Source organism: Electrophorus electricus, chromosome 7 (genome assembly GCF_013358815.1).
Source record: "Electrophorus electricus isolate fEleEle1 chromosome 7, fEleEle1.pri, whole genome shotgun sequence".
Lineage (NCBI taxonomy): Eukaryota > Metazoa > Chordata > Actinopteri > Gymnotiformes > Gymnotidae > Electrophorus > Electrophorus electricus.
The window spans coordinates 24,839,060-24,854,633 of record NC_049541.1 but is presented as its reverse complement, the minus strand read 5'-3'; the positions used below and the strand labels follow the sequence as shown (position 1 = coordinate 24,854,633).

The 15,574-nt window shown below is 43.3% G+C and overlaps 2 protein-coding genes across 2 annotated transcripts; one reads left to right on the top strand and one right to left on the bottom strand.

Annotated features, from left to right (window-relative positions):
* Positions 1 to 1,633: 1,633 nt before the first annotated feature.
* Positions 1,634 to 2,620, top strand: mc4r (melanocortin 4 receptor). Its single transcript, XM_035528563.1, has one exon. It carries the CDS (start codon positions 1,634 to 1,636, stop codon positions 2,618 to 2,620), a length of 987 nt encoding a protein of 328 aa, XP_035384456.1.
* Positions 2,621 to 10,402: 7,782 nt separating this feature from the next.
* c7h5orf22 (chromosome 7 C5orf22 homolog) lies at positions 10,403 to 14,725 on the bottom strand. Its single transcript, XM_027001211.2, has 9 exons — positions 14,529 to 14,725; positions 14,180 to 14,325; positions 13,456 to 13,605; positions 12,687 to 13,110; positions 12,400 to 12,462; positions 11,854 to 11,975; positions 11,659 to 11,725; positions 11,392 to 11,531; positions 10,403 to 10,939 (listed from the first exon to the last, which is right to left on the bottom strand). The coding sequence occupies exons 1-9, from the start codon at positions 14,595 to 14,597 to the stop codon at positions 10,792 to 10,794; spliced, it is 1,329 nt and encodes a 442-aa protein (XP_026857012.2). The 5' UTR covers positions 14,598 to 14,725; the 3' UTR covers positions 10,403 to 10,791.
* Between the last annotated feature and the right edge of the window lie 849 nt (positions 14,726 to 15,574).

The window sequence follows — 15,574 nt, the reverse complement described above, 5'->3', positions numbered from 1 at the left end:
AGTGGATCAAGAAAAAAAAGGAGATTAAAAATAATAAATAAAATAATAATAAGATGCACTAACTTTATCTTTATAACAGCTCTGATCTGCTTTAAATCAATTTTGGCTTGTAGCTCTGGTTTAGAGGTTACATTTGTGACAGGCTGTTGAAAGAATGCTTTAGTGAAGCAACTGCAAAAGCAAATGTTGAGTGTAAAAATGTCAAGTATAGAAACTTACTTAACTTTGTCTCCGAGCCTACTAACTTTGAAAGTTACTAGCTAAAGCTGTACCTCCCTCCCAAACTGGAACCAAACCAACACTTTCTGGGTGTGGACCTGCTGGGACTAAAGTGACAGTTAATCTTATTTGCCCCAATCTAGAATTTAAGGTTTGCTGTCATGCCACAACCTTCCTAACTGAATATGGCACTCAAGAGCTGAACTGTCATTTAAAAAGCATTTACATTGTGAATTCGACTAAGATTAACCTTTTGTTTTATAGATTAATAAAATTACGCTCCAGTACAGACAGTTACTCTGTCATCTTCTTAATGAAGCTGTGCACTCTGTTCCAAATCTGTTCTGCAAGGTTAATCCAGTCTGCTGTTCCTCTCGGCAGTGCAGGAAAGGTGCTTTTAATCAGGTCTATCTACATTCTTTGCTGAGCACCGAAAACCCCGGCTGCATCAGCAAGGCTAAGTGCCCGTGGGCTTGTGTCATCCGCGCTGGTGCAGTGACACCGCAGAGCTGTCTGATCGGTGGGGTAGAGGGAGGAAAGGGGGCATTACTGGGCACACGTGGGGCAGCCAGTGCAGAGCCCTGGTTAAACGGCACTGTTAATGAGGCACAACCTTTCTCAAGAGAAAATCTCGTGAATAAAAACGGTGGGCGATAGATTATGAATCACAAAAAAAAAACCCCAAAAAAACAAAAAAAGACATTTCCCCTAAAATATTCAAAAATAGTGTTAAAGATTTATGTAATATGTAGTCTATCTGAAAACATATAGGCCTCCTGATGTTTGTATAATGGGATTTTATTTTTTAATATATTTCCTTTCATGTTTTCTTTTTATATGTTTGGATTGTGGACCGATTCATGAAATTAGTGTGTATTCAGCCCTCTAAACTGTCTGATTGGATGCTAGAGTAAGAGGAGGTGTCTGATCAGGGTGCAGAACAGAGACTACCAGGGAAAAGAGGATATTGCCTACCATCTTCACCAGTCGAGTGCTTAGCTCGGATCACTGCACATTGCATTTATTTCCTAGTTGGTTTTGAGACTTCTGGATTTAAGTCTCAGCTACTTTAGGTAACAGCCTCTCTTAGTCTCTCAGTCTTTCTCCTATCAGCCTCCAGTGGTGTCACATGGCTGTGTTGCTTTCCCAGTTTGAGCTGTCGCACAAAACACCAGTGCATGTGTGTAGTGATAATAGCTGAAGAATGCATCTAGATTCAGAGCACAGTATTCTGCATGAGAAGTAAAATGTCTTGGATGCTGATCTACTAGTGGACAGAGGCTGCTTGCATTGAGAGGCGTGCTGGAACCGCGCATGCGTACAGACGCGCACGCAGAAGCATATATTCACTGTAAATGCCGGTGTGGAGTGCAGAGGGCTGAAAGCAGACAGTGATGAAAAGATCGATGCGGACATGAACCTCCTGCAAGGACTGCACCATGCGCATGGGAACCACAGTCTGGTGGCAAGGGTGAGTGAAAGGAGCTCCGCCTCGGGTTGCTACGAGCAGGTGATGGTCTCCCCGGAGGTGTTCCTCACGTTGGGTCTGGTAAGCCTCCTGGAGAACATGCTAGTCATCGCCGCCATCGTGAAGAACAAGAACTTCCACTCGCCCATGTACTTCTACATCTGCAGCCTGGCCGTAGCCGACCTTCTCGTGAGCGTCTCCAATGCGACCGAGACCATCGCGATGGCGCTTTTCACCAGTGGCCGCCTGGCCGTCTCCGCCGGCGTCCTGAAGAGCATGGACAACGTGTTTGACTCCACCATCTGCAGCTCCGTCCTGGCATCCATCTGCAGCTTGCTGGCCATCGCCGGGGACCGCTACTTCTCCATCTTCTATGCCCTCCGCTACAGCGACCTGATGACGTGGCGGCGGGCGAGCGCCATCATCGCCGGCATCTGGAGCCTGTGCGCGGCGTCCGGCATGCTCTTCATCGTGCACTCGGACAGCGTGACCGTGCTCGTCTGCCTCGTCGCCACGTTCGCCGCCATGCTCGCGCTCATGGCCAGCCTCTATGTGCATATGTTCCAGCTGGCACGCGTGCACATGAGGCGCATCGCCGCGCTGCCGGGCCCCGGTGGGGCCCGGCAGGCGGCCAACATGAAGGCTGCCGTGACCCTCACCATCCTGCTGGGCGTGTTCGTCACGTGCTGGGCGCCCTTCTTCATGCACCTCGTCCTCATGATCTCCTGCCCCAAGAACCCCTACTGCATCTGCTTCATGTCCCACTTCAACGTGTACCTCATCCTCATCATGTGCAACTCGGTCATCGACCCGCTCATCTATGCCCTGCGCAGCTCGGAGATGAGGAAGACCTTCCGGGAGATCTGCTGCAGCTGCGGCTGGGGCGGGATCGGGGATGGAGATAGATGCGGGGTTGGAGGCAGCTGCCTGTAAGGTGGAGGCAGGACCAATGGGGTCAATGGTGGGGATGGCAGTGGCCTCTCCTCCAAATGCGTGTGAGCTGCAAGAAAACGGGACACAAGCTCTCCCAACGGGAAGCATGAGCTCTCACAAACAGTGAACGTGTATTGCTGCGCTGCCGGAGCCTACATTAGGAGTCTTCATATGTTGTGCTGCAAAAATATAACTTGCAACTGAATGTTCAGGGCACTTTTACAGTTTTCACATGTTGCCCTGCTTCAACAGGTGGGTGATAATTGCTTTAAAATAGGCTTAATAAATTCCAAGCTGTAGTAACGGGTGATTGCGTTATGTTGAGCACGTAAATACATAAGATAAAATGCAGTCCTTGCTGGTGAAGACTGTTGGAAAAAGAGGTATGAATACTGAAACAATCAAGCATGTCATGAGCTAAGTCATTAATAAACAAAGGTGTTCTGAATAGCATGAGGGTCATCTTCACCTCAAACAGCAAGGTGCTTCTCAGGAATGGATATGGAAATCTGTCTCATCCACTCGGGGAGAAAAACAATTTTGTTTCTGTCATTTGCTCAGAGAATGTGATGTCAGATTCTTGCTTTATGCTGTCTTAAGAAATACTGAAAAATATTGTTCCTATTTGTTCCTTATTGTTCCTTATTGTTTAGGGCCACATTGTTTCTTATCTTTTAGGGTGTTTTTATGATGTGACTCCAACATTTTGCGTTACCTGTTTTTAATTAGCTGTTTATATACTTGTTTGAAGCAGCTGTAAATACCAACCCAGTTATAGCAGGAAATGAGACAGTGAAATGATGTGAACCATACAACCAAATCATACAACCAAAGAATTTAGAGTTTGTTTTAAGAGCCATGTAACATCAAACACAGCAGGCACACACTGTTCTAAGGGGTGTATCGGTGAATGGGCTTCTATGTTTAGAGAAAAGGCTCAGCTGATTAAGATTCTGGCTTGAAGGTCACACCTCTGTATTGTGTGTTTTGTGACATAACACAAACAATAAAATCATGTCAAAGCAAGAAATTCTCCAGGGGATCGCAGACTGCGAGTCCATTTGTAAACTCGACTTTTATTAAACCTGCGTGGCTTGTTCACTCAGTGCTCCTAGGAAAACGTTGGTCCTTTTGTTCTTGATGCTTTCTTTAAGTCTTATCTTTCATTCCACGTATTATCTCTTTCACTTCATGAAGTGGAGAAACATATTAGCTCTCCCATTTCCAGGGCTCAGCCTGACAGCACACTCACTCGGAGGGAGAAGTAGCGATAGACTCGAGTTGGTTATGCGGTCACGCAGGTAACTGAATGAAGGTGATTACACAATTGCACAAAAATTACACAAAAAAAAGTTATTTCCACAATCATTTCTTTGTGATCTCAGTAAAAACATCACAAGGGCACATTTGAGTAACTGAAGAAGTGGCTCTAACATTCAGACAGCTCATATTCAATTCAAAAACAGTGAAAAGATGGTATTCATGTCTTATTTAATCTCAATAAAGGAAGTTTAGCCCTGAACAAAATGTTAATTATTTAACTTTTCCATACTATTGTAAATACACTGCAAGATCTGTTATTTTGGCATATCTTGATCAGAACACCACATTTGCGACAAGACCCATACGACAAAAAGATTCGTATGTTAAGGGTGAACTAAGGAATACAAAATGTGCTTATTTTCAATATGTTTTGGAATCCACAGGAGTGCTTATTTCCTTTAGCACCTGTTTGGATTATTTTTTCAGAGAAATGCAGATAATGTGATGTGTAAGTAAGAAACCTCATTAGAAAGCAGAATGAATGTCTTCTTAATTAAAATGTATCTCCATTAAAGTTATTCTCTAGAGTCTGGTATTCTATTGATGTGGGAGACGGAACTGTCAACAGTTTTGGGGTCTTTAACATCTGCTTGTGTTCTAGTGTTTCAGTGCACATCTCAGAGCCCTGGGGGTCTCCTAAATACTGCACAGAACAGAAAGGAGCCAGTGAAAACATTACCACAGCTCCTGTTCCATTTTATAAAACCTCCACCCACATCTAACGATGGAAACAGGTCCTCACAGTAATTCTCTCTCTCTCACTAATGTGTGAAGGTAACTTGGTCGCTTGTGGATTACGGTGTTGGATATCGATTTACTCGGTGAAAGAGAGTGGCAAGACCTAATCAACAAACAGGCAGTAGTCAGAGCTCGTACAAAGGCAGAACAAACAGGCAAGGTACTCGGGGACAGACGTGAGTCGAAACCAGAGTAACATTAAACCGGTAACGTACAAAAAAGGGCAAAACCAAACAAGCGTAATTCATAAGAACATGCCAGGTAGAAAATACCAGAACAACAATCCAATGAGAATGCTCAGTATGCATACTAGAAGAGGCAATACTTAGCATTGAGGAATGTTCTATTACCTTATAGTTCTACTTACAATACAATAAGGTAAATCTGAGTCCGGTGATATCAATATTCCGGAGATGCTGATCTCTGGTGATCTCCTGAGGCATCATGGGAATTGGAGTTCAGCTGAGTGGAGTAGGGCAGCGTGACACTCTTTCTCTCTCTCTCACACAGAGACACACAGGACCAGTCCCATGGGCTGTTTATGGCATTTGCTAAGGCTGAGGACCCATAAGACTCCCACCATCATCTCCAGCAGCCTTACATCAGCACAAACACCTACAAGTAGGTTTGCACATACAAGAATTTGCCTCAGGTTAATAACAATAACTCCACACTAACTTTAGTTTGTGATTTTACATAGACGACCGTTACTGTATTCTTCATATACATGCTATCACATGTTCAGCAGTTAGATAACAGATCATGTATGCAGAATTTAAACAGTAGCACAATATTTCAGTGCCAGAGGCTCTGGCAGTCCTAATAATTTGTGCACGTAATGGCATGAGGAGGGATGCTGTTTTAGTATCAGGTGTCTTTGATCCTTGCTTGATTGATGCTCCTGTCTGGGAGGAGTTGAAATCAGCAATGGCTAGGAGCCAAGGGAACAGCAACGATTTTCTTAGCGCACTTCTGAGGCCTGCATTTGACAAGGTATACCTTTTTCTGCAGACCCAACACCTTTTAATTCGCATCTTAGAGGGGTAATTGCATGTCATTCATTTATACTATGTCATCCTTTTAGTCATTTATGTATATTATGCACCTGCTGCAGTCCCCCAGGGGGCTGTGGTTTCCGATAGAGAGTACGCTGTGCGCAAATTGCTTCTCATCGGTGTGTGAGTGATTGTAAAAGCTAATATATGTCTGTAAAGCAGCCTTGATTATGAGAAAGGCACTATTTAAATGTAAATAATAATAATAATAATAATAATAATAATAATAAGTAATGACTTGAGTGCACAGCTCCTCTTAACACCTACAGTCTTTTCTGCAGAATTCATTGGTAGCAGTAAAGACTCTGTTGGGTGACAAGCCTTCCCCAGACTGTAACATGGGTGCTATTGATGGACTCTTATTTCTGTGCTGAACTGAACCAGCAGCTCTTGTGGCACGTTGATCTTGTTTGACTGCTGCAGGAAACACATCACTGGATACAGGCTGGTTTTGCAATCACACTGATGTCCAAACGCCCAGCTGTTCAACGCCCCTACTGTCCTTAGGTGAACTTGGCACCGTTCTGAATGAGGCTGACGAGTGTTGCATGTGCAAACTGTGGAATTAACACGAAGAACCTTGGTTTGAAGCCACCTGTGCCCATGGAGACTTGAGGAATTACCCCAACCCAGCTGATCAGAAGCATTTTAGATGTCTATATAAAAAAGTTAGACTTTGGTTTGTACCAAACAGAGCTTAGCAGCTAGGCTCAAAATGTTTTCTTACATCCAATGCTTTTCCACTGGTTCAGTCCTAATGAGGGCTACTGTCTCTAAGCGCTTGAGGTCATATATTTGGTAGTGCATGGTGACCTTTAAAACATGTAGAACCAAAAAACTGAGCTCTCTGTCTGACGCTACTACATAAAAAGACAGGTACGGAAGAGTGAAGAGGGAAAAGACGATCCAGTGCCATGTTTTTAAAGCTTTAAGGAATTATGCAGCTGAAACGTATTTTTCCTTTCAACTTTTGATGTTGATGACAGTTCACCATGACAACTAAATTTATATTGTGATAAAAGGTACATGAAATGTCTGATGATGTAAAAGTACATTGTGGAGAACGAGCATCATTAGCCCACGTGTGTTAACGTTCCACACAATGGGATGTATGGCGCTCAGGGATTCGGTTTGCTCACTGAGAGCGACTAGGTGGACTAGAAATGAGTAAAATGTGATTTCTTTCACCTTAGTGTTTACAAGTAAAATATGAAATGAATTGAAACCCACACCACTGGTTCTCATTGTATCATTTTGGCTAATAATGAGTTAAATAAAAAATTTCCCCAAAAGGTCTGTGTTTTCTGGTAAATGTTACATAAGGAATTGCAAAGGACCAATTATACACATGCACAAACTGAACTCGAATCTGGATACACAAGACCAGTTATTTTTTAATTTCACTCACTGACTTCTTTTCAAGTTCAGGGAGCACTGCTAATTCAGTTTGAACTGTCATGTGTAAAATGCTTATTGCAGAACAGATTATAATACACACTGTATTATAAAACATTACAACCAGAGAAAATATATATTCTTTGAAATATAAATAATCATCGTTTGGAAGATTAGTGATTTTCCAACCGTCCACGTACATCTCTAACCTGGAATCTCAGCGGAGAGCTGAACCTTCCTGTCAGTGCTGTGCGGCACAGACGCTGTGACATGACAGTAACGTTCAGCACTGATGCAGCCGCAGACATGACCAGTTTGCATGTTCTTGCCTTAACACTGGTTAATCTGGTCAGTTACATAGCTTGTCGTGGTGTCAGTAAAGACATTAGTTGTCTCCATCATCCAAAGCACAAACCACATGAGAAACCTTGAGCCTACGCCATTTTCCCCTAGATGGGCACCTAAATACTCCCAAGTACCTTTCCTGGGATTTTTTTTGCCTGGTCTGCTAAATGCCATAAATGTAAATGTAAATAAATAAAAAAAAATCTTGTACTTTTAACATACAAGAGCACAACAAAAGTACACTGAAATCATTAAGCTGGGGTCAGTGAATGTTCCACAATCGAATTTCAATTACACCTCATGGATAATATATGTCTCACGGGGCACAATGATATTCGCCAGAAAGCAGATGCCGCAGTGCCATTTTTCGCCTCATGTGATTAATTAGGACCCGTTAGAGTGAGCGAGAGTCGGTCGTTAGAGCGTGACTATCTCCGGAGCGAGGCGGCGATGGAAGCGTTCCAGGCCTTTATCGGCTGCCTCTGCTTTGCTGAGATTTGCCGCAAATGAGTCCAGTGACTCTGCATAAGACCCACTTGTAGGAGCCTGGCAGCGGGCCTGCCGTTCTCGGCCAGGTGCCGCCAGCCTTGTTTCCCATTAAGGACAAAAAAAAAAAAAAAGACAAACTTTAATGACATTCAGTGGAAACTTGCGTGCAATGTTTCTGGAGCTGTTTCCTAGACTTACCAAGACAAGTTTTTAATGAATAGTTACAGGCAGAACGGTATGCTTCAATGGGATTTTGAAATGATTCTTGAAATTGCTCCAGCAAATCACAGCTCTGACTTAATAAAATGAACGGACTGAAAATTCATAGACTAAACACATACCTCTGTGAACTGGACAAAGAAACAAAAATCCTTTCAAAGCCATGTTTATTACCTCTGAACAAGCCCTTGAATCGTAATGTATATTCGAAATATATAAATAAATGTTTAAACAAAGCCCTGGGGAGACGCAACATTACATAGTCTTTCCACTACTCTCAGACGTCTGATTCGATTCATCACCAGCCAAAAATCAGACCTTTGCTTATATAAAACTGTGGACATACCTTAATGGACATACCACAATGCTGTGCACATCATCTTGGTATAATCTGGATAACTAGCCAAGGAAGAGACTATGCAGAGTGAATATAACAGTAGCTACACGTTTCGGAACAAGTCGCTACCCTGAGTGGTGGTTTGTGTTTTGGAAGTGTCGTGCCACTCCCTCATTAGGTTAATTGTTTTTCCTGTTATTAGATGACTGTGGGTAGGAGTTTAAACAGCCTTTTATTACAGTAAGAACCGATTTTTGTTTTATTCTTTTGAATGTATCTTCAAAGCCAGAGAAGATGGACCAAACAATGCAGGACTTAATTCAAGGTCTTAAAACTTTGAAGCTTCTTCTTTAGAGCTTCATGAATGCAAGAGACAACTGAATAGTACTACTCATCTCTGACAATGTTTAATGTCACGACCAATCATTTCCCACCTCTCCTCTCTAAAAAGCTGTGGTGTTTTAATTTTCACTCTTCTTCACCCAGAATGGACTTCAGGATCCCAACCACAATGGCTTCAAACCAGGATACTCTACATTAGCAGTGTTAGTAGTAACTCAGTGGTTAAGGTACTTGTAATAGGAAGGCTGAACTTGTAACCAGTTGAAGGTTGAACTTGTAACCTGTTCCAGCCCCTCCACTGCCAAGTTGCCACTGTTGTGCATCTAATCTTGGCCGTTACCCAGAGCTGAATCCCACCCAGACTGTTATGCATTTCCAGTGATGCCTCCCCACATCTTAATCTGGACATCGCCTTGAAGAATGCCATAATCTTGTAGTCTGAAAATGCACAAAACCAGGATGTAGTACCGGACAACCTGGCTTATGTTACCAGCATGCCCAGATATGCAGGTTTCTCTTGTTCAAAATTTGGCCATTTCTTTTCTCTCAGTCACTTATCCAGTCTCTTGTTTTCTCAGAACTGGAAAGCTTTCTCTTGACAGGTCTGCTAGGCCCAGCAGATCCAGAATACATCTGCATGATATTCAATCTTGCCAAGTCCTCTCACATTACCAAGTTTCAAGTTTGGTTTATTCGTCACATACATAGTCATACACAGTATAACTATACCCCCTGCTCCCTTCCCTTTGATGGCATCCTGTATGTGTCTGTATCACATTTAAAACCATTTTGCTTGCCTACAAAGCCAAAAATAGTGCACCCCCTCCAACCTGAAAGCACCGTCACCCCACATCGTATCTCACACCTTTGTGTGAGCCACCCTTTATTTTGATAATGATTTTGCATGTTCTTGGCATTCCCTTTACTGAAGTTTTACTGAAAATTGTGGACAACACGCTTTGGACCACCACCCCTTAAGGGACAGAAGAGACACGCCTCAGGTCCTTTCTGCACCATGGATCATATGGTGCAGTAAATTTCCACCACCTAACAATTTCATGTTTTCAAATATAGACTGAAGACCCACCTCTTCAAAAGGCTCTTGTGCAATCCCTGGGCAGGTCAACCCGTCTAGTGTACCATTTTTGCAACAAAGTAACCATTTACGTTGTTGTGATATGCATGACATTCAATATTTTTCATGCAATAGAAAGCTTCAGTCTTCATAAATGTAAAGGCTATGCTTATTTCAATCACTTCTCATAAACGAACCTTGCTGGTTATTTGAATATGTTTTGTATATCATCCTTTTGTACTTCAGGATGATAAACAATGACATTCAAGTGAAAGACTGAAGCCAGAGTTTCCAGAATTTCCACCACCTAACCATTCCTCGCTCTTTTTAAACAAAGGCTGAATACCCACCTCTTCAAAAAACCCATGAACTACCCCTAGGCACTTCATCACCAGTCTAATGTACTATTTCTGCAACAAAGTACTTCTGTACAGCGCAACTGCTAAATATTGAAAAGGCAAAAGTCATCAGAACTAATTTTATTTTATTCTACAAATACACAAACACACAGACTTTCAGAATGTTCACTCAATATTTGACATGCTTTTCATTTTTCAGTGGAAGCCAATTAAGCAGAAAGATGGGAAAAAATGTAAACAAATTTTGCTTTATTTTCTATCCCCATTTGTGCTTCCTATGTTGTTATTTCCCTGAAAACATTTTCCACAGTCAGCCATACTGTCTGCAGGTGCTCTGCATAAAAAAATAAAATAAAAAGTAAAAAAAATAAATAAATAAAATATATATTACACACACACACACACACACACACCCACCAAAACGGGTTTCGTTCAGAAGCAAGCATTACTGTCAGCTTCTACTAAAAACACGCATGTTACATATATTCTGATATTCAAGAGGACTGTGATATGTTTTCTGCAGAGGGAGATTCGTACTCCTTATGAACGTCTAAAGAGCCGAAGAGGTTTTCTAAAATGTCCAGCACGTTGTTCTGAATAGAGTTCACTTGTTCCGCAGGACAGTATTCATCCAGGCTGGACCTGTGAAGGAGGGAAAGGAAACCTTTTGTGATGATTTATTTTACCACGTTATGAACGGCACTAATGGCATCTGAGGCCAGCTTTAAGTCACGTCTGGGCATGTGGGAGCACGGTGGGAAGCAGATTTTGTTAACCTGTGAAAGTCCTTTGGAGACCCATGACGATCAAGCCCCTGTCAGCACACTTTTGCTCAAAGCCCCCTCGAAAACACACCATATCCAGTTAAATCAATATATCCTTAAGAATCTATACCTTAAAACTCGGATCTTCAATTTAGATCAGAGAGAAACTCTTTGGCGGGGCAAGATCCAGAGGAGTCGGAGCTCAACTATGTGGGAGGACGGGTCTTCCAGGATGGGGTTGCGACACCACCTACACAGAGTGCCAGCGCGCTTCTTGTTGCAAGTTCCCTCCCCATGCAGCACGTGTGGGGCATAGAGATGATGCTTTACCTGGCTATGGTGACTATGGTGGGTTTGGGCAGAGCCTGGAGCACGAGACGCACGGCCAGCAACAGCTGCCGGATCTCCTCTTCACTGCTAACGTGGTGCGGGAGCTCCGAGTAGTCGCAGGTGAGGCCTGCCTGGTGAACCTGTGTAGGAGCCCCAGCAAACAGACACACACGCCTGCCTCTAGCACCAACAAGCACGGGGTAATGTTTTTATTCAGAAATCACTGACGGGCAGTAATATTCGAGCTGAGAAATCAAAAAAGACCACCATTTCGTAGTCGGGCGATTCAGATCGACTCTTTAGGCTGCGCACGAGTTTCGGCACCGACTCCATCCTGCAAAGACCGAGTGAGGGTGGGCGTTACTGGCGGCTCCGACCAGCCCGGTTCCCCTGGTTAGCAGGAACCAGTCAGAAAGTGCGTGACCGGCAGTGTGAGGCACTGTGGGTAGTAAGGACACATACCCAGGTATGAACTCCCAGCACTCCATGGCGCGTTGGCTGTCATCCTCGAGCAGGTCAGCGAACGTGCTCTCGAGATACTCCAGCTGCCGTGTGCGTCTGTCCACACACTCCAAGAGCTCTTCCTTAGAACGGGAAGAAAGAGAATGTGATCTTGGTGACTTAAGTCGGTGGAGAGCAACAAAACCGTGAGGCAGGCAGGCAGGCAGGCAGGCAGGCACGCACGCACGCACACACACACACACACACACACACACACACACACACACACACACACACACACACACACACACACACACACACACACACACACACACACACACACACACACACACACACACACACACCATTTTTCCACATGAAAACAAAAAAGCGCTTGTAGACCTAAAAGATGGAAGAGGAATTGGTTCAGCAAAAGTCATAAGAAATGATGAACAAGGTGGTTGCCATTTTCAACCAGACTTCAGGAAACACTGACGAGCCCTGTCCTATGAGGCTTGGTTTTAGAAGCCTTGGTCAAGCATTTATTTGATTAAAGACCCTCCTCACCTCGTTCGCACCCTCGCGTGGCCTGCTGAAATGGTACAGTTCCTGCAGAATCGAGTACTCTTCCTGTGAAGGGAAAAGACTACACATCAGCTCCACTATGTTAGAAAACATTAAACTTTACTTAGCCTGTACTGTAAGAGACAAACATTAAATCAGTAAGACATTTGCTCTTAAATAAGACTGTCAGCATAACCTTTGGGCCTTCAGCTATTTATTTATACAGAGGTTTTACACCAATGATGTGTAATTGAAGTTCATTTCCTGACAGAGAGTTGCCTGCTCATTACCTGTGTGTACATATCCTTAAAGGGGTTTTTACAGGAGAAGAAGTCCAGGTCAATGTCGAGGATGTATTGATCGGCCTGTCCAATTATACTGAGGAGAGTGTTCACGACAGATGCTGTCGAGTCATCCTCCGTCCGGATTTGGGCTTGGGTGCTGTGGCTGTTCCCTGGCGGTGTGCTGCCACCTGGTGGCCGCGGTGTACTATTGCGAGACTCACTGCAACTTGGCTGACAGTCCTCTTCCTCCATGTTGGTGGAAGATTTGGGCTTTTTAGCAGCGCTGCAGTCCTTTCGACCATGGCTACTGGACGGAGCGTCCACTGGGTTCACTTGGATAACGTTTAAGCGCAGTGGCTTGGGTTTTTCCAGCTGGGCCGCGGGAACATACAAGGCGTCACTGAGAAAGTAGTCTTCAGTGCTTGTAACCCTGGAACGGGGGATTTAGTCACAGGACAGAAGAAGTAACGGTCTCGGAGTTGCCATCCAACACTATTAGAAACAAATCATGGTGGCGGAAGTTAGACTGCATGTACTCTGGCTCTACAATTTTTAACCTCCACCAGATATTTAAAGTGTGTACAAAGCAAGGTTTATACAAGAAATAACTAACACAAATCTTCTAGGATTTTATAAAGTGACATTCCACCATCTGACCAGCACTTCTCTAACGTATAAAAATTGCACAAAAGACAAGAACGGCACAAACGGGTATGGTCTGCAATAACTCTGAGGACTCTTTTCCCATGCAACACAGCGACACGTTGCTCCTCACCTGATGGTGGTTGTTGATGTGTCTCTCCCAACAAACATATTATGCTCCCCCTCTTTGATCTGCTGAGCCCAGTCCGGATGCATCCACATGACTTGGGACACGTGCCCGGCATAGACCATGGGCATGATCCAGTTCTCAATGCTCAGCTCACTGGCAGGGAAAAAAACAAAAAAAACAAAAAAAACCACAAGTTCCACGGATGTCAACTGTGGGCTCTTGACCATAGTCTCGTTCCAGGTCAAGCCCTAAGCAAAAATGTTCTTGCCCGTCATACGAGCCGGTGGCATGGAGCCACTGTACACAGCAGTGTCGAATGTGCTGTTAGAGTTGTTTTTTTCTTGTGGAAATCTCAAATATTTCAGCAACTGGGAAGTTCTCCAATGTGCCACTGAGCTTAATTGTGGAGAATAAAATCCTGAACTGGACATCTGACATCACTTTGTACATTCTGATGCAATACGTTGAAGAACTCGTGTGGCAGGTGGAGACGAGCTTCTCACATCATAAGATATGACAGAGAACACCCTCTGAGGAAATGTTCCCATGTCTCGGTCTCACTCACATGCAAAGATGGAGGGAGGGAGGGAGAGAGAGAGAGGGAGAGAGGGAGGGAGAGAGAGAGAGAGAGAGAGAGAGAGAGAGAGAGAGAGAGAGAGAGAGAGAGAACGTTGACGTTGTACTGTACCTGGATAATCCTCCAATCTTACCTTGATAGCCATCTCACCTGAAAAGACGCTCTTTGTCGAACACTGTGTCAGCGGGCATGTTCACGGGGATCAGGAGGTCGGGATGAGAGTCAAAATGAACCATTCGGATATCTCTCGCTGGCATATGCCGAGAGCCAATGGCACGATATATGTGGGGCACGACCTGTAGAAAGGAATAACGAAATAACTAAATGAAGCAGCTGAAAGGAATCTCCTTACTTTTTTGTGACAATTTTACTTAGCGAAGGCTATCAAGCTGTTTTAAAGGTCGAGATGTGCGTCCACACATTTTGTTTATCTAGCTGGTTAACATTAGCTAGCTAGGCTATACATCTCCTTAAAAGAGAAATTGTTTTAATCACTCACGTCATGATGATCTTCTACGATCCACACGGGCAGTTTAGCATAAGTGCGTTTCACTGGCGGTCTTTCCATTTTGTCAAATGTCGCAATAAAAATTTTAGTCAAAGAGACATTGTTGTTAGCTAGTTGCTAACAAGAACGCTTGTGCCAATATCGGTGGAACACGGTGCAACCTTAATTTATGACCGGGTGAGAACACGGCTCAACGATTAGGACCGTGTATTTTTCCTGCGCATTTTAATGACCTGCGTAAGCAGTTGTTGAAAAGGCCGGGTCACAATTGATCACATGAGAAATGTAGCGGTGAAACGCAGGCCAACGTTACTGCGTCACATTACCGGGAGTGCCAACCATCCTGAATAAATAAGAAACTAAAACAGACCTTTGAACAGATGGCACTATTTTCATCAACATGAAGGCATTGTTTTTGTTTACCATGTGCAGGAAATTGCTTTTAGCATCCTTTAATTTTTTTTTTAATTTAAACATATGATTTAGAAACCTTTAGATTTGGACCTTATTAAAAAATGAAGAAAAAAACCCCTCAACATCTTTATCAAAAATATCAGCATGTATAATTGTATTAAGTTTAATAAGTAGTATATTTAAATAAATTATTATTATTATTATTATTATTATTATTATTATTATTATTATTATTATTATTATTATTATGTAATTTTCTTTATGCCATTTAATTTTATGTTCAGGTGGGTTTAAATAAATGTACTGTTGTGTTTATAGTTGTTGTTTGTTTTGGCTCTCTGCCTTTAATGAAACTATTATATTTGAGAAGGTAGGAGCATCCTTTAAAACATTTACCCAACATGTTCAATAAGAAAAGAATCCCACAGTCTTTGAATGGCTAATGTGTTTGCATTTGCAGAAGTGCTGTTGTGTAGGCTGGTGCAGAGTCGAAGTCTTTCATGAGCCGAAGCTGGTTCGTTTTAAACAAGGCGAAATAGGAGCAAGATATGAGCAATGCCAGGTGAGTCTACAGGCCTTGGGGCTTCTCTCTGGCACGGCAGTGGAAACCTGCACTTAATGAA